The following is a 21,655-nucleotide window of genomic DNA, read 5'->3' as shown; positions in this document are numbered from 1 at the left end:
TGATTCCCTGGGATGTACACTATGTTGCTCTGAGAGACAACAATTTCCCCTGGGAACACAAGAGGATCTGATGTGCCAGTCTGCATAGAGGGCGAGACCTCAGACCCCCTTGATGGTTTATGTAGGCCACCACCGACATATTGTCCGTCCTCACAAGGATGTGATGACCCTCGAGATCCGGCAGGAAGGTCCTCAGAGCTCGGAACACTGCCAACATTTCCAGGCAGTTTATATGCCAGGAGGAATGATGGTCCTGCCATAGACCTCTCGTAAAGCGGCCGTCCATGACCGCGCCCTAGCCCGTGAGGGAGGCGTCTGTCGAGACGGCTTTCCAGCGACATGATGCTCCCAGCACGGTACCTTGGGACAGAAACCAAGCTCTCTTCCACATAGATAGGGAACGAAGGCATCTGCGTGTAACCCTGATCATGCGAAATTGGTTTCCCCTCGGGGAGAACCCTTTGGTTTTCAACCACCACTGCAAGGGCCTCATGTGCAGGAGACCGAATGGAATGAGATTGGATGCTGCTGCCATGAGACCTAACACTCTCTGGAAATGTTTTACAGTGATGGCCTGGCCTAGCTTTATCCTGGTCACCGTGGCCAGGATGGATTCGATCCGTGCAGGAGACAATTGTGCCCGCATTGTGACCGAATCCCACACAACTCCCAGGAACGTGGTTCTCTGGCCTGGTGCCAACACGCTCTTTTTCGCGTTGAGCCTGTGGGCAGCGCACTTAACGGCGGGAAGTCGACATCGATTTCCTGCAGGCTCCGCGGAGGAGGCGACCTCGATCGCTCCCCCACTGGTGGGGCCGCCCGCAGAGGGCCTAGGCTGGCTAGGACCTCTTCATTGAAGCCTTCTTCGCCTGCAGGACGGCCCTCAGGTCGCCCGACTTAGGCTGAGGCTTCGGCTGAAGGCTCTAGAAGCGACGCTCTCTTTTTGCGCCTGTCTGTAGGCGGAGGAGCTGGCGGAAGGCTGTGGCTGCCTGCTTGGGGCAGGCTTCTTAGGCCTCGAGTGGCGAGAGAGGTATTGTTTGAAGGCTGCAGACTGTTTCTTTGCCTCCTGAAACCTTTCGACGACGACATTAACTGAGTCGCTGAACAGGCCAAAAGGCGAAATTGGGGCATCAAGGAGGAAAGCCCTGTCCTTCTCCTTGATGCCTGACAGATTTAACCATAAGTGTCTCTCCGAGACCACCATTGCCGCCATGGAACGGCCGATAGACCGGGCCGTTTCCTTGGTGATTTGGAGAGACAAATCTGCAGCCTTCCTCAACTCCGCGATAATTTCCGGAGTTGGACACTCGCCCTCATCAATATCTTTAAGAAGGTCCGCCTGGTACGCCTGCAGTACTGCCATTGTATGCAGACTAGCGCCAGCCCGACCCACAGCCATATAAGCCCTGCCCACTAACGCAGATGTATCACGGCACGGTTTAGTGGGCAGCACCGGGGTTTTTAGGGATGATACCGACTCGGGGGCTAAATAAGTGGCAAGCGGCTGTTCCACCCGAGGCATCATCCCATAACCGTTCTCTCGCCCCCCCAAGATATTATTATAATTTAACACAGGGAGTTGGACACGCGAGATGAATGTGGTTTGTTCCACGATTTACACAACTCGTTGTGTAAATCTGGAAAGAACGGTAAACCCCGATGATGAGGTTGCTCTCTGTGCTGCAGGAAACGCTCGTCCAACTTGCTTTTAATAAGCGTTTCCTGCCTCTCATGTGGCCAACTGATATTAAGACGGGCCACTGCATGAGAGACAACCTCCACCAGCTCCTCATATGTGGGGACACGGGGTGGCGAGTCATCCCCAAAATCCCCGCGAGCCCCATGAAGTGAGCCTGGCCATCCCCACTGAAAACGGCCAGGCGGGAGCTCAGCACACGGATTGGCAATCTTGGCAATCTCACAATCCTCGCAAGCAGCCCCCTCGAGAGCTGCCCGCGCATGCTGCACTCCCAAACAATGCACACACATACGGTGTGTGTCCCCACCCGTGATATAACCTGGGCAGGGATACACACACCTCGTGAAACTGCTTGTGCTCGCCATAATAATGCTTGTGACATAATAATGCTTGTAGACAATACAACACCAAATAAGACAAACAAGACAGAGAGCGCTTGCTGAAGAACAGAAAGCTGTCTCTGTTCTGTGCCGGTGTCCTTTTTATAGTTTCCGCATATGCCGTCACACATTACGTCATGACGCAACACCAATCAAGATTGGCCCAGTTTCATTAATACTTCAGAGGCGTTACGCTGAGGGGCTTCCCCCAAAGTGTCGTTCGACGCAGTTCGATGTTCCCTCGAAGGGGAACTGAATATTCTGGTCCAGCCCTAACACATATATTCATTGTTCTCATACGCATAACACATTAATTTTAAATAAATACTTAATTAAATTAACATAATTAAATTATTAATACATCTTGCCTATTTCTTTCATCCCTGATGACATCATCCCTCAACTGAAGCGGTCAATAGTCAATTGAACAAACTACACCTCTCATATTAAACAATGATCAAAACACTGCACTCAAATATTCCTCCTGTGATCCAGCTGTCTTTTTAACTGCTCCTTGGAGATGAGGGATTCTGGAAAGATCAGAGACACTTGAGCCTACATCTCAGATCAATAGAACCAATCGATGGACAGAGTCCTGAAGAGACACTTCACATACTGAACAAACAGCATTGTTTCAATCACTTTATTTTGTTCATCACAAGCAAATAGTTGTCATGGTGAGACTTGATGTTCATCTTAAATTAAGAACATTGTCTGTTGTTAATAAAGTGGATGCTCCTCATGCCAGAGGAGTCCCACAGGACAGGTTGTGACTCACACAGTGTTTTAGAAGAGCAGTAAATAATCTCAAGAGGACAGAAGACTGAAAAAACTGAACTTAAGCGACCAGTCATTCATTTTCAATGAGAGAAGTGACATGAGTGACAGGAACTGTACATAAAAATCACAGTGTGTGTTCTAAACAAATATACTGTATAGTTAAAAAACTGTCTTAATTTAATTGTTACATCTGACTTTGGGGGAAATAGAAATTTGTAAAATAAAATACATAAAAATGTAATACATTTAATTAATAAAATTACAATTTTCAGAAATCTAATGTTTTAATCATATGAACATTTTATAATCATAAAGACTTTAATCAAGGGCAATCAGAACCGGTGAACCGTTTTCTTCAACCGGTTTGTTGAATTGACCTGTCCGAAAATAAATAGCAGGCCTACCTTGCACAATTTGTCTAGTATTTAATTTAAAAAATCAACATGTTGATGCTGTGTGGAAAATACCAGTTAATTGTGAAGTAGTGTAGAGCTTCACTGAATATAACAAAACTCTGTAAGATCACGAACAACTGAGATGAGTGACAGCTTTTTAATGATTATAAGGGGGAGCACTCTTTGTGTACTTTCTAGGCTATAACCCATTCAGACTTTGACTCACAGATTCCCTCTCTGCTAATCTTTTTATCACATATTGCCTTTTGCCATTGTGTTGCCTTTACTACTTCAGTTAAGTGAAGGTGGAGCAGGTGCTTCCACAGCAAAACATGTCTGTAGCATGTGTGGTTGCACGTATTGAAGCCCCCGTGAATGAAAAAAAAATATGTATAGAATATTTTTCTTTGACAATTCAGCAAAATTAATAACTTTTAAACTGTTTAACTGATAGTATTATTCTGTCAAAATCCGTGCCTACCTGTGATTTTCTAATGATCATGAAAACATTTATTAGCAAACTAACTGTGTTTGATTAGGGTTAGAGCTAAAGGATCTGAGGATCACTGGGTTAAACGGTAAGTTTGAGTATCCCTAATTTATACATTTTATACTTTAAAAATTTATATATATATATATATATTACTGCAAATAGTGGCAATTATCTGCACCTCAATATTGTAGTACATTATAAAACAAACTTATTGAGTCTAATAACTTTTTGATTATTTACTTAATTTTCACTGAAAATAAATGCTTTTCTGATGTGATTTGAAATTTGAAAAGGGAGAAGAAATTTCGCCAAAAGGCGGATTCGAACCTGGGAGCAACATGTTAAAATATATGTCTTATGCTTTACCTTCTGTGCCACTTGAGTTGACTTTCAGGTGTTGTCTTTTATAATCTAATTAGGGCTGTGACGGTGGCTGATTTTGACCACCGCGGTAGTCATGGACCAACAACCGCCGGTGGCGCGGTGTTTGAAAATTTTTTTTTAATATATATATATATATATATATATATATATATATATAGTGTCAAAATTTGCTCGTTAACCAAGGTGATAATTTTTTTCCGGTTTAAAGTATTCAAATTATTTTACGTAGGGGCGGGGATGGCCACCCACTCACAACTGCTGCTTCTGTCACTTTTTCTCATGACAAGAAGTGAATTTATTCAGTCGAAGACTCGCAGAACGACTGAACAGGAAACGTTTCAGACACGCGCTCCACCTCACTTTATTATCAGGTGCAAGTTAAGCGAGCGCGGACGGTCCTGTGCTCAAAGGCGGTGCGCGCTTCCTTTGTGCGTATCCTTTCATATCAAACTGCAAAATAAACTATATGCAAGCAGTGTCGTGGTCAGTTAATTCATGGAATTACCAAAAAAGGTGATTAAAGCTGACTTAAACTGTGCATGCATGTAATATATTTTATATATATTATATACAGGATATATTTATATCCACGTCTAGAAATCAGCCCAGCACTGTCTCACTCATCTAACACATCCTATTTAACTTGTCAGTTCGTGTTTATTTGAGCACTTCTGTCAGTGAACGCCGCCTGCAAAACACTAAAATAAATATCAAAGAAATAATGCTTATTTAGGCTACAAGAAAGTAGCCTAAATAAGAAAGTTAAATACACTCTGTCTAACGGACGCGAGCAACGCAGCGCGACAAAATACTCATTATAATCAGTGATGCTACACCGGATGCAGCACAACACGACATGATAAATCCCCATCCGGTCTGTGAGGTACTGACACTGGGTTCAAATGTCCTGTATAGACACTAGACAGTCTAAACCTGTCGCAACGCGGTTGTGTTGCGTCCGGTTTACTTTTCCGCCACCAAGGAAGCTAAGTAACTCCTCATCTGCACATGCTCTCTTTGAAATAGGAATCGTTGCCATATTTCTTGTTACCATCTTTTATTTATTGCTGTCTCGTTTGTATTTGGCCAGTTTGGAGAAAGCCTCACCAAACCTGACCAGCCAGCGTTTGCGAACACGAGAACTTGTGCAAACGCTGATGGGTGACATGAATGCAGATGACTCCAGATCGGTCTTTATACAAAATAAATACAACTTTTTTCTTTTGATTTTGGGGATGAAATGCAATATTTTTGAGTGATTTAAGGGCCAATAAGAGTCAATAGGAGGTTTTCAAACTGGTACATGTATGTGTACAATATGTTTATGTGTGCCACGTACTGTTAAGGTGTAGTTCGTCTGTATCTCTCGGTCCACTGGTTTCAGCAGAGTAAGGTAACGTGTGATGCCAGTAGACGTGATGGAGAAGATGGAGGTGTAGTCATTCAGAGTGATCTTTAGCTGAGGATCTTTTGTCTTTACAAACAAACAATGATAAGAGGTCAAATGCAGCATTACTACACTACTATTATTATGAGCATGACACACCATCCACACAAACGTCATGCAGTCAGGTTGCTTAAACACGACCACCTCATTCACTCTGACATGCAAGAGTCTACAGAAATACAAGAGCTTGTTTTGAAAGTCCAGAGAATTCAAAAGTCAAAATATAATGTATAAATCTAGAGAGAAAATTAAAGTATATGCACATTTTAAACTGACAGAACTGTTGCGTCATTAAAAATGATCATACATATCTATGATCATTTACATACATATGTATGTAATTCATACATATTACATACATATGTCAATACAAGCTGTTTGTCTGCAAACCACCTACATTAGTTTATCTCATCTATTAAGTCTATGTTTAATTCAGTTATAGACAGAGAGAGATTTGAATATAAAACATGTATATAAAATTAAAAATTATTTTATATATTTTATTTATTTATTTGTTAATATACATTTATAATATACCACACTTATGTAAATCTGTTATGTTTATCATATACATTTTTTTCAAGAGTATAATTTTACTAACAAGTTCTAATTGCACTGTTTTATACAAATAAAAACTCATTAAAATAAAATAATTCATGTTTTGCATATTTACACTATGTACAACCCAGGATAACACTGAGTAACATTTGTATATACATTTTACAATATCTCTTTTGAAAGAAATCTATAAATATAATGTTAACTCATATAATTTTAAAATATATATATATATTATGTTAACTCATTTTGCATGCAAATTTTTGTGAAGTCAAATGCTATGTCTGCCTCATTACCACCTATTTTAACTAGCAACAAAGTGTAACAAACAATGGCTTACAGCTGTGGCAAATTAAAACCTATTGGCTAAAAAGAGACAAACTATTCAATATATCATGGCCAATCTTCCTGTACTAAAAGGAAACACAGCATCAAATGAAAGAAAAATGCATTTATAAAACCATTATATTTTAAATACAAAAGAAAAGAAAAGAAAAGAAATAAAAGGGTACACATCACTCAGGTACCTACTGGTGTGGCCCCTGGCAGCAGCTACAATATAAAGCATATGGAGAGACTGAAACCATCTGTGATTTATGTCTCTTTGCATTCCCAAGACAGGAGTGAAGCAACATTATGAAAATGTCCAGGCACTTTTCATGAGAACATCTCACCTCTTCTATGTCGTTGTCCAGTGCGATGATGCCCAGCGGGGCCGTGAGGTTGGCGACCCCTGAGATGGTGGTGCCAACCGAGGCAGACTCACTAATGAAGCCCTGGTACACGGATCGCTGGAAATATGGTGCCTGATTGTTCTCATCCAGAATTTCAATCTGCAGGTTAGCGTATGCAGGAAGAGGGTGACCGTTATCCTGCTCGGCCTGTTCACAAACAAACAATATAAACTGAAAATTTCTCTAATAAGAAACAAATCTATCTTAAAGGGTTAGGTCACCCAAATATTACAATTATATCATTAATGACCCTCATGTCATTCCAAACCCTTAAGACCTCCGTTCATCTTCGGAACACAGTTTAAGATATTTTAAATTTATTCGGCGAGCTTTCTGTCTCTCCATTGAAGCTGTGTGTATGGTATACTGTCCATGTCCAGAAAGGAAAGAAAAACATCATCAAAGTAGTCCATGTGACCTCAGAGGGTCAGTTAGAATTTGTTGAAGAATCGAAAAAACTTTTGTGTTGTGAGCGTGACTGCTGTGACAGTTGAATGGAGGTCTTACGGGTTTGGAACGACATGAGGGTAAGTCATCAATGACATAATTTTTTTTTTGGGTGAACTAACCCTTTAAGGTTGTCATATAATTGAATGTAGCTTGACACACTTTCGATTTGAAAACATGGAATTCTTATATCTACTGTATATCTATCTATCTATCTATCTATCTATCTATCTATCTATCTATCTATCTATCTATCTATCTATCTATATATCTATCTATATCAGGGTGTCTACAGAGTTAAACAAGTTAAATTTAAGACTTTTTAAGACCCTTTTAATACCGGCTTGTACGGAAATTAAGACCACCAAACCTGCGATGAAAACACACACATATACATATAAACACACGCACAAAAAAACTATAAATAAAATTTGTTACAGCAATATTTTATTACAATACACATTGAGTTTTTCACAGACAATATCCAAAAACTAAACAATATGCAGGTCCATTTGCTTGCTTTTAGTTGTCTGGTTCAGGCTTTCGTCAAACATGATCACAAAAGCACCACATCTATTGACCTCGGCAATAAGTTTTTTTTTTTTTTTTATTATATGGCGCCAGTCCAAACTTAGCTATATATCGGCTTTTGTCTTTTCCACACGTAAACGTCTGCACAAGCCCAGAGTCTGGAAACATAGCTTTGAAAACCTCCTCAATCCCGCTATTTGACATGAACGAGTGATGGCTTGTTACAGTCCTCAGCACCCAAATTACCTCAGCTCTTAGTGTTGGCGTAGAGCCAGAAAATAGACATAGGTCAGATGATGGCGTTGTTGGCTGGGAATTCTCAACATCCGTGGTGACATCTTTGCTAGTCGGAAGAGTGGAACAGAAACCTTCAATTAAACTCTTATCGCGGGCTCTCGCAGACTCCAAGTGCTTTCTACTCTGCGCGTGCGATTCCACCGTGTTGATGCCCATTGTCAATTGTCGATTAAAGTTTAATTTAAAACAGTTTAGTTTAGTTTAAAACGTCTTCAACATATGCTGCAATTTGCCTCGTATACATTTTCAGGCACCGGCTTCAACCACCATGAGAATTCTTCATTCTCGACCCATTTGTTATTGAACTTACATTTACCCATTGCCGCTATTTCAGTTCAACCTGCTACCTAACGTCCTGGAGAGAGCCATTGAGCCACATACTGGTATGTCTCTCTGATGACGCAATACCTTACGTTACCACGGGAAAAAAGGTCTAGTCCAATGATCGTAAAAAGTAATTTGGTCCATCCGACTGAAGATTTTTCCCCCGTCGTAAAGTCACCAAAAATATTTAAGACCTATTGAATCTGAATTTAAGTCTTTTTAAGACTTTTTAAGGCCTTTTATAAGGAAAACTGTATTTAAGACATTTTAAGACTTTTTAAGGACCCGCGGCCACCCTGTATATAAATAGAGAGAGAGAGAGAGAGAGATACTCATTAGTGGGGCTAACTATTAATTTACGTAAATTTATATAAAATATAACTTTGCAATTAATAAAAAAAAATTCTATATTCTAGAAATATTTTTTTCAGTGTAGCTATTTAGTGTAAAGAAATTGTATTAATGAAGTAAAAAGTTTGAATTAGTTTTTATTTCTAATTCATCAAAGGATTTTCATTTCTAATTAGAGTCCAGCAGTTAAAATACTATCCAAAATTCATGGAGCTAAAATGGCTCAAAATTGGTCTTTGTTTATTGAAGAGGAGTGCATACATCTCCTTGAATATTTTCATTTCTGTTATGAGCCCATCTATCATTAAGAATCCATGAATGACTGCAGCTCAGTAACTCAGTAGCCACTTCACACATTTAAAACATTGTTATTTGGTCTCGAATTTCAGCAAGCTTGAAGCGCACTGAGAATACCATATCGTTCTTTGTTATTATGAAACGACAAAATCACAACAGCAAACACAGTCATGCATCGTTTCACAGAGGAAACATTCAAATTACCCCTGCTGTTACACTGTTGTGCTACCCAAATCTATGACAGAGCAGAATAATTTCACACCAGCGCTCGCTTCCTTTTTTCAATTTCTCCCTCTGCTCTCTCTCTTCCAGCTCAATTCAATTAAAAGATACAGCATGTTTAATGTAATTATATATACAAAGCTCTATTCCAAAAGCTAGTGAGCTGCCTCGCTGTCTACCACCTACAAAGGCAGCATCCTAACTGAAATGGAACGCTCTACATAGGCAGACACTGTGAGATATACAAATAGAGCTCTTTGCACAAAGCTCATGGGGAACCAGAATAACTGATTGATTTCAATGCTAAACTAATGATGTGATAAAAGCATAAAATACATAGCACATGCAAAAACTGGGTAAAATAGTATATTTTTAATTAGACAGAACTACACTACTCTTCAAATTTTGGGGTTGGAAAGATGTTTTCAAAAGAAGTCTCATGCTTACCAGTGCTGCATTGATTTGATCAAAAATATGTACAAATGTGAACTATTATTAAAATTCAAAACAGCTGTTTTCTATGTCAAAATGTTTTTAAATGTAATTTATTAGTGTGTTGGATTTTTCACATGATCACATGAGTGTCACATGATCTTTCTGAAATGTTCCAAATAATTGTGCTAGTTAATATTGTTGTGGAAACCATTATACATTTTTAAAAGAACAGCACTCTAAAATGCTGAAATATAAATATTTTGAAACATTATAAATGCCTTTACTCTCACTTTTGATCAGTTTAATGCATTCTTGCTAATTTCTCAAAAAAAAAAACATCTAACTTTTGAACAGAACTTATATATATATGTATAAGGATATATATTATATATAACGGATAGAGCACTTATTTCTTTGTAAGTTTGTCACAAATGCACTGCGGAACCAAATTTTTCACAAAAGTATAAATGCAATGCTGCCTTGCAATAATTTGTAAAATAATATACTATGTACCTTTTATAGCATCCTTTGCATCAAGCGAATACAATGCTTTAAAATGCTTCCTAAATAGACAGCTCACAAGGTTTTTAAACAGAACCATAGTGATAGCTTGTATATACAGACAGTTATTGGTGAAACTACTGCTACAATATGAAGAGAATATTTCCAGAAATATACTGAAGTTAATTCCGGGTGTTTGTCCGGTCGAAAAAACATTCAACCAGCAATTTTGTAAAAATTATGACACTCTTGTTGATGCTTAAATATAAACGCTTCTGGAGGTGATGAGCAGGGCATTAGATGAACCACTCCTATCTTCACAGCCATCTGTAGAAGACAACCTGATGGTGATATAATGACCTTAATGACAAGATCGAAGCGCTGATACAGCTCTCTGTCCACAGGCTTCAGCAGCCGCAGCTCAGCCGTGCTTCTGTTGAGTGAGAAGAATTCTGGGTATGTAGCAGGCTGACCTGAAACGCAGTACAGAGAGAAACACAAAACTTGTGCTATTATCTGATTCATGCCATTATTTATACTAAGCTATTGAATACATAAAAAGGGAATTTCCTATTTTCTATCTGAACTTATACAGTCTGCTGTTTTAAAGACAATAACAGCATATTCTTTTTAAACCCTAATTAACACATTTATTAAACAACTGAGTCTCTCTTTTAAATGTATGGAAACATTAGTTAAGAGTGCAGTTGTTTATATTGCTTATTGTGTATAATACTTCAATTGAAGTACCTACCAATCAGTAGGAAGTACAGGATTCCGGGTCTGTCTGAGGGCGGCTGGATGTTTCTGTCCTGGTCGATGGCTCGAATGGAAGGACTCACATTCAGAGGGTTCAGTTTACTCTGGAAAAAAGGAGACATGAATAAATTATTATGTGGCAAACAAGAGATCAAAGTTGACTAAATGATTTTAATGTGTAATTTCAGTATCTTTTTATATCAGTGGTTTCACCCTAGTCTGAATTTAAACATTTTATCAAATTCAAGACCAATTAATCTGAACTATCCTATCATTTTCTGTCTCTATAACAATTCACAATAAGGTCAAATTAGTTCAATTTAGTTCATGTATTAATAAATAATAAAATAATTAACCCGAAAATCTGATGAAAATGTATTCCCCCATGTATTTGCTTGTGGATTATTGTGATGTTTAATCAGCTGTTGGGACAAAGCTAACACGTAAATAAAACATTTTGAGATCTCCATTAAGTCTCAAGCTTTGAAACAGCATCCACTGAGGCTAAAAGCAAAGCTCTTGGGACACTTGATTGTATTAATCTGTGCTCTGCAGATGAGTGTGCATTTTGTGCAGACAAATACGGCCTCTAACAGATATGATAATAAGAAGCATCTCCTTTGGGATGGGACTTCATTAAAATGGCAGCGTAAATACAGAAGCTCAATGTTAAATATGTAAGCACAGTACATCAGAATTCTTGCCCACCTGAGACATTTAAAAGTACCCATAATACCCCCCTCCTGCAGGCATTAGACCGATTAATCTGTGCCTAGAGACAGGAAAAAGACTCTCGAACCATATCCCAGCTCTAATTGTGAAATATGTGACCTCATTAATTACCACTATTCCTGCCAAAGGAAATGAAAGAGAATCTATGTTGGGAATGGAACTGTAGCATAATGCTTACTGCATACTGCACAGCAAACACACTGACTACGGGCCAGTATTGTTTTAAAATAATATCTGAAAAAGAATGCATCATGCATTGATACAGGATGTGTTTACTATAACTTATTAAAATATTACTCTTGAAATTCCTGCAGTACCATGTGCAGTATGTGAACTTTTAGTTTGTACTGTATAAGAGAATAAATGAAAGCCACAGCTGAATAAACAAACAAACAAAAAAAAAATAAAGATATTTAGTCAGTATAATTATTATGATTATTATTATTATTTTTAAGAACTTAATAATTATTAATTAATAATAATTTCTTATTAAGGACATCTTTGAAGGACATTTATTTCTATTTGAAATAAATACTGTTCAGTTCTTTAGAATATCAAAGAATCCGGAAAAAAAGTCTCACAGCTTCCATATAAATTTTAAGGAGCACAACTGTTTTCCACATTGATAATAAGAAATCTTTCTTGAGCAGCAAATCAGCATATTAGAATGATTTCTGAAGGATCATGTGACACTGAAGACTGGAGTAATGATGCTGAAAATTCAGCTTTGCATCACAAGAATAAACTACATTTTAATATATATCAAAATGCAAAACAGTTATTTTAAATTGTAATAATATTTCATAATATTTTAGTTTTTACTTTTTAATTTACATTTGTTGATCGAATAAATGCAACCTTGATGAGAATTTGAAGATTTTTTAATTTGCTTTCTTAAAATACAATTTAACTTAACTTTTGACAGATTCAATAAAATTCTAATAATAATAATAATATAAATAAGAATAATATTTGCTTTCATATTTTTTCTTTTATGTTTGCACAGAAAATGTGGATATTCATTATTCGTACTATACAGGCCTACTGTAGAAAACACAAACTCCAAACACATCCACTGTTCTGTTAGAGTACTGTAGATTAACAGAATGAATGTAAAATGGATTTCCTCAGACACTAATCCTTTATAATTTTTAAGATAATCAGAGAACAACAGGAAACTGAATTGCAGCAGGCAGAATGCAAAAAGGAAAGCGAAACAGCTCGAAATGAAGCAAATCTGCAGCACATTTATTCAGTGCAGAAATTGGCAGCTGTTGGGAGTGCAGCATTTGCAGTGGAAATTTTTTTTAGCATAAATTACGGCAGTCCCCCCTGAGCAAAGATCAGCCGTGGCTGTATGTGCTGGACTCTCTCTTTTTTTCCTCCATGTGGTTTGGTTCCATTATGATCCATCTCCTCAAAGGTCTGCCCACCCAAACACACCTCAGCTGGGGTCTGATCTCATTAAAGCTTCACATCTTGGCTTTGATGGGTGGTGAACCCTGTGGTTTTATTGAGGGTCTCATCTCGCTTTGTCTCTACTTCCATGTCCCTGATCTCATTTAATCTGTACCAGCTAACTTTCATCAGCCACATCTTTCTCATCTAAATCCCTCGTTTTTACCCTTCCTGCTCTTGCTGTATGAATCTCATATTTAGCCAAGCACAAGTCAGTAGAGCAACGATTGTGATGGGAAATATGAAAGGACTGACATTTAACCGGTGTAGGGTCAACAAAACACAAACAACAAAATGACACAATTACTGAGCTTTAAACTTGAGCTTTTCCATACAACATCCAGTGAAGACATCAAAATGTCCTTCTAGTGTCCACAAACAAGACATGAGATAACAAAATGTTACATTATAAACATTACCGGACTTTCTAAAAAACTCTGAATTCTGAATTCTTCAGTCAAACATGCTTATATAGCAACATGGTTAAATGTGAAGTTTTTTATACCATTCACCATTTATCATTTTATTTTATACAATTCACAAGTTTAAAGGGGTCATATGATGCAATTTCAAGCTTTCCTTTCTCTTTGGAGTGTTACAAGCTGTTTGTGAATGGATCAGATTCCTAAAGTTGCAAAGACTAAAGTCTCAAACCCAAAGAGATATTCTTTATAAAAGTTAAGACTCATCCACGTCCTCCTAAAACGCCTTGTTTAAACAATCCCCACATGTATACATCACTGTGTGGGAAGATTTACATAACACCGCCCAAATGTTCCGCAAAGAAACAAGGTGTAACATTGATTCTCGCTGCAGTATTTCAGCTGCAGCCGAAGCCATGTCTTGGAGACGATGTGTTTCGTTGTGAAAGGGAAACTATTTTGTTTGGTATTCCAACATTGGACACATCTAGCAATCAGTGGTTAAGTTGTATTTACAACATTTAACCCAAATATCGGTGTGTGTGCAACGCATTTTACGGAGAACTGTTTCCTGATCCTGGGAGAATAGCCTACAATGATGGCGCTTCTGACTCACAGTTTCTAAGTACGTTTTCATATTTAAAGAATTTCCCAATGATGATTCAAACACAAGTTTTGAGCAGTGTAGAGTAGCGCTTGTTGTTTGTCATTTCTCCGATCACAAATGCAGACATGGTTTTATGTTTATGCGGAGCAATGCAACGCAATGCGTAAAAATACAGTATAAGTTATTATAATCAGTAATTATGTCCCCACTGGATGCAACAGATGCCTCTTTTATAAGGTTTTTTTTTATTTTTTATTGTCACACCTGGACACAGCATCACAATATGGTAAGAGCTGTAACATTTCTGTCACATGCTTGAGGTATTTGGACAATCATAATGCACTGGATAGCTGGCCAATCAGAGCATATCTCGCTTTTCAGAACGATGAGCTTTGTAAAAATCGATGCAGAAAGCTGGGGCATAGAGGAGCAACAATAATGTAAAGTATGTGGAAAATAATGTTGTTGTTTTTTTACCTTAAATCGCATAAACAGATTTCATTACACCAAATACACAAAATAATGTTCTTTATTAGCAACGTGACATGAACCCTTTAAGGTAAGCATTTATGTTTCCTAAATAAATTAGTTAAATTAATTAAATTAAATTAAATTAGTATTTTTAATGGATCAATAGTGACAGGAAAGACATCTATTATGTCAACAAAAAAAAGAAATTCTGAATAAATGCTGTCATTTTAAATTAAAGAATGGTGCTCAGTTTGCACAAAAATATGAATGTTTCTTGAGTACAAAATTAGCATTACTGAAAGATAATGTGAGACTGAAAATTCAGCTTTGCCATCACGATACATTTTAAAATATTATATAAAGTTATTTTAAATTACAATATTTTTCGCAATATAAATGTTTTTACTTTTTTAATCAAACAAATTAAACTTTTGTGGTCATATTTGACCTTTAAAAAACATTAAAAAATCTTACTGCCCCTAAACTTTTGAACGGTAGCAAACAATCAATGAAAGGTCCATAGGCTTGCTGCGTGTGGCTGAATTATTAACACAGTGCATAGTTTTCTTTTTTGCTTTCTTTATATTTCAAGGCACAATCTCATGCACATACCTTGTTCTCAAACACGCAAGTCTTTCTCGAAGAGAGCATCTATCCATGGCTGCCCACTGCATAGCCTCAGGTCACCGTGTCCGGCTCAGTGGGTCACAGGTGAAGTGTTTCAGTCAAGACATCTTCCTGCCTTTATACCTAGCTATGCCACATGCTGCATGCGGCATCATGGTTGTAGCTTGTGAAGAATAACAGGCTCTGACAACATCCTTACTCGAAAATCCAGGTAAAACTTTAAAGTGGCATCTGGTTTTAAATGGTTTCTAGTTTCAAAATATCCAACTGGGACCAGCCAGAAACCATATATATCAACCTAGTAGATCAACCCTGGTCAAGTCTGTAAGCTACCTGTTTGGACCTGTTTTTTTTTCTTCCCCAGCAGGAGATCCAGTTGGAAAATAAATATATCAAGTGAATATTCAGCAGTTAAATACCTCTGAGGTTCTCTGCAAGGTCTTACCGGGTCAGTGAGCTCAGGAATGGCTAGACGGTATGTGATAGGGTTACAGTCCTGTGTGTTGTTGACCAGAACACATGGGAGGAACATGGGACCCAGATCATCTCCATCCGAAACATCCAGAGTTAGAGTAGTGGTTGCCGTGCGACGAGTTCCCGGATACGGAGCCCGGTCCTAAAAAAAATGTTACCATAGATACAGACTTTATATATTTTTTAATATTTAAACTTAACCAACTTGTCTTTTTTATTTATTATTAAATAACCAACAGGTAGGAATCATAAAATTTAGTGTAATGTAATTCTCCAAACTTTAATAATTGACTTAACGATTTCCAACACTCAGGGTCTAAATAAAATGTGTATCATTCATATCAAAGCCAACTCTGCTGTTCTGTATTTTACTTCAATAAGATTTCAGAGAGAAAGAGAAAACACGGTAACAAAATCCATCCCCTCATTTTCCACCTCCTGAAATGATTCAATTTTCTTCAAGGAGAGCTGTTGCAGCCTTGATGTAGAGCATTTATTTGAGCCATTTGGCTCTCTGAATACATGTTCACGGCCTCTGGGGTCTAGACACCCTCACAGTGATGCTGTTCTAGACGGGTTTGGAGTTAGTTGTGTATGCAGCTCATGTGAGGGTGGAGGGACGCATTTGGAAGTGAATCAGGATGCTTGTTATTCAGTGACAGATATAGGGAGGTGCCTTGAATTTTAAAAAGTGCATTGTGCAAAGTGGCAACCTAACAGGCCCAGACTGCTTGACCAAAAAGTCAAGGTTATTTTTTGTAATCTACAGTAAAGGTTACAGAGTAAGCAGTCATTTAGCAGACATCTTTATCCAAAGTGACTCACAGCTCATGGCTCACTCCTTACAGGGATCAGATCAGTAACCCTTTAATTACTACCACAAGTGTATGACCATTTTAAGGTTGGTCTGACTTTAAAGCAATGTTGTGGGTTGTAAACAAGTTAAGGTCTATACAAACCTTAACAACATCAAAAACTGTGTATATAGTAACCTTGAAAGCTTTATTTTTAGCAGTGTTTCTAGGTGTACTTCTGGGTAGGTGATCGTATGTGTTATGCACAATAAACCATCAAAAGCAAACTCTAATATTCTAAAACGCACATTCGTAAATGCAAAAACTTGCAAAACGTAATCTTGCAAGTACAAATTCAAATTAAAAAAACCCACAAATGTAAGCACAAAAACTTTCACACATAAAGTTTCAAATATAAATTCAAAATCATAAATTTACAAATAGAAATTCAAACCAATTAATGTCATGCCCCTGGACTCATTATGTTGTGTTTTCCCTCCATGTGTTCCACGTCCCATGTTTATTGTGTCATTATGTTCAGGAGTGTCATGTAATTATCCTCATTAAAGTTCCCTTTATAAGTTGCATTCAGTTCAGTGTTTGATTGTCCGGTCTCGTCGATGTGTATGTGTGTTTCTGCCTTCTCCCTATAGATTATCGCAGACTCAAAAACTTTCCAGTGTAAACCCTTCAATCCCATAGACTCACAAATGCCAATTCAAAAACTCAACCAGTAACAAACCAGTAAGCTCACTGTAACGATATCAACTCTAATAATCATCGGGAAGAAGGAGGCGGGAACCGGCGGACAATCAAAATGAAACTTTAATTACAAAACAAACACAAAACAGCGCACCAGCCCCTCACGGACGACTGGTGCGCGCAAATAAAAACCAAAACACAACTAAAAGCCCAGGCCTGGTCCTCTCTCGTCCTTCACTGTTGTCGCTCCAGTTTTATATCCTTCCATCTCCTCCATGGGCCTCGAGACCAGCGGGTCGAACAGGTGTAGTTCATCTCCAATCACTCCACCGGCCTCGCTCCCATGTCCCTCGGCCCCGCCCCACTCGTCACATACCCCCATCGCCCCTCGCAGGCCGGGGGGTACTCCCGAGACTGCGCTCTACTCCCCCCCCCCCCCTCCCCTCCGGGGGGGGCCGCTCACGGGGACCTGCGGGAACCTGGGGGTAGGACAGACGAGGCGAGAGAAAAGGAGATGGAAGGAGGAGCGACAGAGACGAGAGAGGGGAGAGAGGGAAAAAAAAAACAATTCCGGTTCCCAGACGCACCGCTGCTCGGCCCTCCACCAGCTGGGTGATCTCCTCCGCGGTGCCTGGCGGTGGCACTGGACGGCCCTCGGCGGACGGCACGACACTCCTCCGCCGCCCGGTGGACGGCGACGTCTCCTCCGGTTTTGGGCAGCCGGCAGGAGTCCCCCGTTCCCTGCTCCTCCCCGTTCCGGCAGATGGCAGCAGGCTCCGGCCACCTGGCGAACGGCGCCGACTCCTCCGCTCCCTCACGGACGGCAGCCGTCTCTCCACATCGTGGGCGGCCGGTAGCGAGCTCGCCCGTCCCCGGCAACTCGCTCCAGCCCACCGCCTCGAGCGTCCATGGCGGCACACTCCTCGCCTGCTCGTTGGCACCGCGGATTCACCACAGCGGCGAGGGATCTTCAGCAGCGCGTCCCTCCTTCTCCCGGGCTTCGGCACCACTGTAATGATATCAACTCTAATAATCATCGGGAAGAAGGAGGCGGGAACCGGCGGACAATCAAACAACATTTTAATAAAGCAAAATAAACATAAAACAGCGCACCAGCCCCTCACGGACGACTGGTGCGCGCAAATAAAAACCAAAACACAACTAAAAGCCCAGGCCTGGTCCTCTCTCGTCCTTCACTGTTGTCGCTCCAGTTTTATATCCTTCCATCTCCTCCATGGGCCTCGAGACCGGCGGGTCGAACAGGTGTAGTTCATCTCCAATCACTCCACCGGCCTCGCTCCCATGTCCCTCGGCCCCGCCCCACTCGTCACACTCACATATTCAAAGTCAAAAACTTTCAAATGTGTACTTGGAAGTACAATTCAAACTTATAAACCCTTAACTGCAAACTCAACAACTCTCAAATGCAAACTCAAACACGTGAACTCAACAACTCTCAAAGGTAAACTCGCAAGTACAAATTCAAACTCGAAACCTCACAAATGCAAACTCAAAAACACTCCAAATACTCTCAAAGGCGAACTCACAAACAAACCAAAACTCTCAAATGCACATTCACAAATGCACTTAAGTCACTAGTGCTCTTAAACAGACAACAATTAAAAAATTTCAAAAAAATTAAAAATTATTTTTCTTTGTAGCTAAACAAATAAATAAATACAGATAAAAAACAAACTAACTAATAAATAAATAAGCACATTTTTACCAAAGAACATTTACCTGGTGTTACATGGTTAGTTAAGTGATTTTCCCACACTAGTCTCATGATGAACATCTATAATGTTTGAGCTTTATGGCTGTATTTTCAAAACTGATTTATTTATTTAACATTTATCTCAGCATTGGGCCTTGTCCAAAACACATCACCAATCTTTTGTGCTGTACAGTAAGTGCATTATTGCAAACACAATTTCCAAGGTTATATGTGGTAATCAACAACATGCCACTCCTCTTAAATGTATTAAAGTGTAAAGGAACAACATTGCATGATAGTGAAGGATATCTTACATTGGCCTGTACTATAATTAGATAGCGAGTTCTCTCCTCATAGTTCAGCCTCTCTGCCAAAACAATATTACCAGACAGAGTCCCAGCAACACGCACAGTCCTGTTTGACACCTGAGACAGAGAAAAAGAGGAAGATTGCACTATTTTAAATAAAACATAACAGTTTGAAAGTTCACCCATAAAGTCATTGCTTTAATCATTAATTATAATGAAGAACTTGAGTGTAGCTGCAGAAGGTTTGTTTGATTGGATGAAGTACCAGGTCATTTGGGTTGTACTGAATGGCATATTCAATCTGTCCGTTTGGTCCATCATCGATGTCAGTGGCTCCGTTGTTTCCTGAGAACCCAGTGAAGATGGTGGTACCGACAGGAGTGAGCTGGAGAGATATCATTAAAAAAACACATGCAACAAACATCAGACACTGGCTATATGCTTGTGTAACAACACAGCAACTCTGACAGGCCTCAGACGTGACCCATCTGACCAAGATAATGTGTGTGTGTGTTCCTTCTGAAACCCTTTAGTGGACAGACTAGACAGGGACAGGAAAGGAAGAAAGAAAATACAAATAAAACGAAAAATAAAGAGAAGAACACAAAAACCTAAAATCCAAATGGAAGGAGAGAGAGCAAAACCAGCACATATACCTGCACACAAATACATATGACTGATATTAAAATAACAGGTTAGGGTCTTTCCACAGCTGTGGTGGCATTTCCATCTGATATTTTTTTCTGGAAAGCAAATTGATTAATAATATATTTAACCTACTGTGCTATATTAATGAATTTCCCGTTCTTATTACATAGAAGGTCTCATTAAACAATTGTAGGATATTGTATTTTAACCCATACATCTTTTTATATTATATTTTTATATTATTTTAATTTGTCAAATGTATTTTACAATAAATAGTTTGTAGTTTTAGCAATATATATATGTGTGTGTGTGTGTGTGTGTGTGTGTAGGCCGATTTAAAGCATATTTCAGACTTTCAAATTTATAAGTGAAAATACTGATAAGATATTTCTTACTAAAATAGTTTTAAACCAAATTTTTGGAAAACAACCTGACAATCTACTAATCTCATCTTGCTTGGAATACTGAGGTGAATGTCAGCATCTCGAGGATTGAAATTCACACGTGAAACCTCTTACAGTATCAGTCTGCCTCTGGGACTGCAAATCACCCGGAAAACCCAGGAACCAAGCCACGGCCAAATCAAAAGCAACTCACATGATCGCATTTACCCCCAAATGCAAATACCACCTGATACTCTTCCTCCTCTCCTCACACCCTCCTGACTTCATCACTTCAATGTCTTTCTCTCCCTCACTTTCTCATTTTGCATGTACATGAGGAGGAAAACAGAAAGAAAAGGATAACAGCATATTTTACTTCAAGGAGAGGAAAGACATTGACAAGCATAAAGAAGCCAACCTTTTACACACCCAACACGTGCACACTCTCGAAAGATATTCAAACATATTCCAAATAAATGAAAGCCATTAAGTTTAAAAATAATCCTCATATCTGAACTTGTGGAGAGAGGGGGTCAAGGTTATGTGTGCCTGCATAATTTTAAGTATAGTTGTGAGCCGGTGAAAAAAGGGATGCTTTTAGATCTGAATAACTGATGGAGCACGCCAACAGACTATACAATGATTTCATATGTGTCTGCTTCACTCCCTACTCTCTTTTCATTAATGAGTGCAGTTTTCTTCCCTGTGTTGATGTACTTCTTGTTGAAACAGGAAGTTGTGTTGGGACACATTCAAAGAACTGTAGCGTCTGGACCAATCAGTCCAGTTTTTTTTTCTGTTATATTTAACAAATACATCTCTCATTTAACAAACCAGCTATGAGGGTCTATATACCCTTCCCGTGAAATGCATCTAACACCTCAGAAAGGCAACCAATGCTGATATCACTGTTTTTATTGCCCAAGGGAATGCGGGCAAAGCACAACTTACAATTAATTTACCCTTAGGAAAGACACATAATGCCCATAAAAATGGACTCTTCCCTAATTAGTTCATAGGAAAACCTTACTTTGAATGGACACACATATCCTTCAGGTCATTGTGTATATTACTGCTGTTCTAGTATAGTGTATTTTGTATTGTATACCTTTTATGTATGCTTATGATAGAACTCTTTCATGTAACCTTACATATACCATGTTTGGTCTCTATGAATTTGTCTTCTGATGATCTAATTGAGAGTGTATATTATATGTTTATACCTATGCAATATATGAGTGTTCAATGAACCTTTAGTAGTTTGTGCATCAACACCTCATC

The 21,655-nt window shown here is 38.9% G+C and overlaps 1 protein-coding gene across 1 annotated transcript in view; it reads right to left on the bottom strand.

The window, feature by feature from the left end:
* Positions 1-21,655, bottom strand: part of LOC132110460 (protocadherin-15-like) — a 197,213-nt gene that overhangs the window by 99,822 nt on the left and 75,736 nt on the right. Inside the window, exons 7-13 of the mRNA XM_059517084.1 lie at positions 19,609-19,728; positions 19,350-19,460; positions 15,797-15,967; positions 11,030-11,138; positions 10,636-10,748; positions 6,811-7,017; positions 5,471-5,605 (exon numbers count right to left, since the gene is read on the bottom strand). Of these exons, the coding sequence (XP_059373067.1) occupies positions 5,471-5,605; positions 6,811-7,017; positions 10,636-10,748; positions 11,030-11,138; positions 15,797-15,967; positions 19,350-19,460; positions 19,609-19,728 (966 nt within the window). The remainder of the gene's footprint in view (positions 1-5,470; positions 5,606-6,810; positions 7,018-10,635; positions 10,749-11,029; positions 11,139-15,796; positions 15,968-19,349; positions 19,461-19,608; positions 19,729-21,655) is intronic.

The sequence above is a fragment of the Carassius carassius genome, chromosome 30, assembly GCF_963082965.1.
Source record: "Carassius carassius chromosome 30, fCarCar2.1, whole genome shotgun sequence".
NCBI classification, from domain to species: domain Eukaryota; kingdom Metazoa; phylum Chordata; class Actinopteri; order Cypriniformes; family Cyprinidae; genus Carassius; species Carassius carassius.
This window is presented reverse-complemented; position numbering and strand designations above follow the sequence as displayed.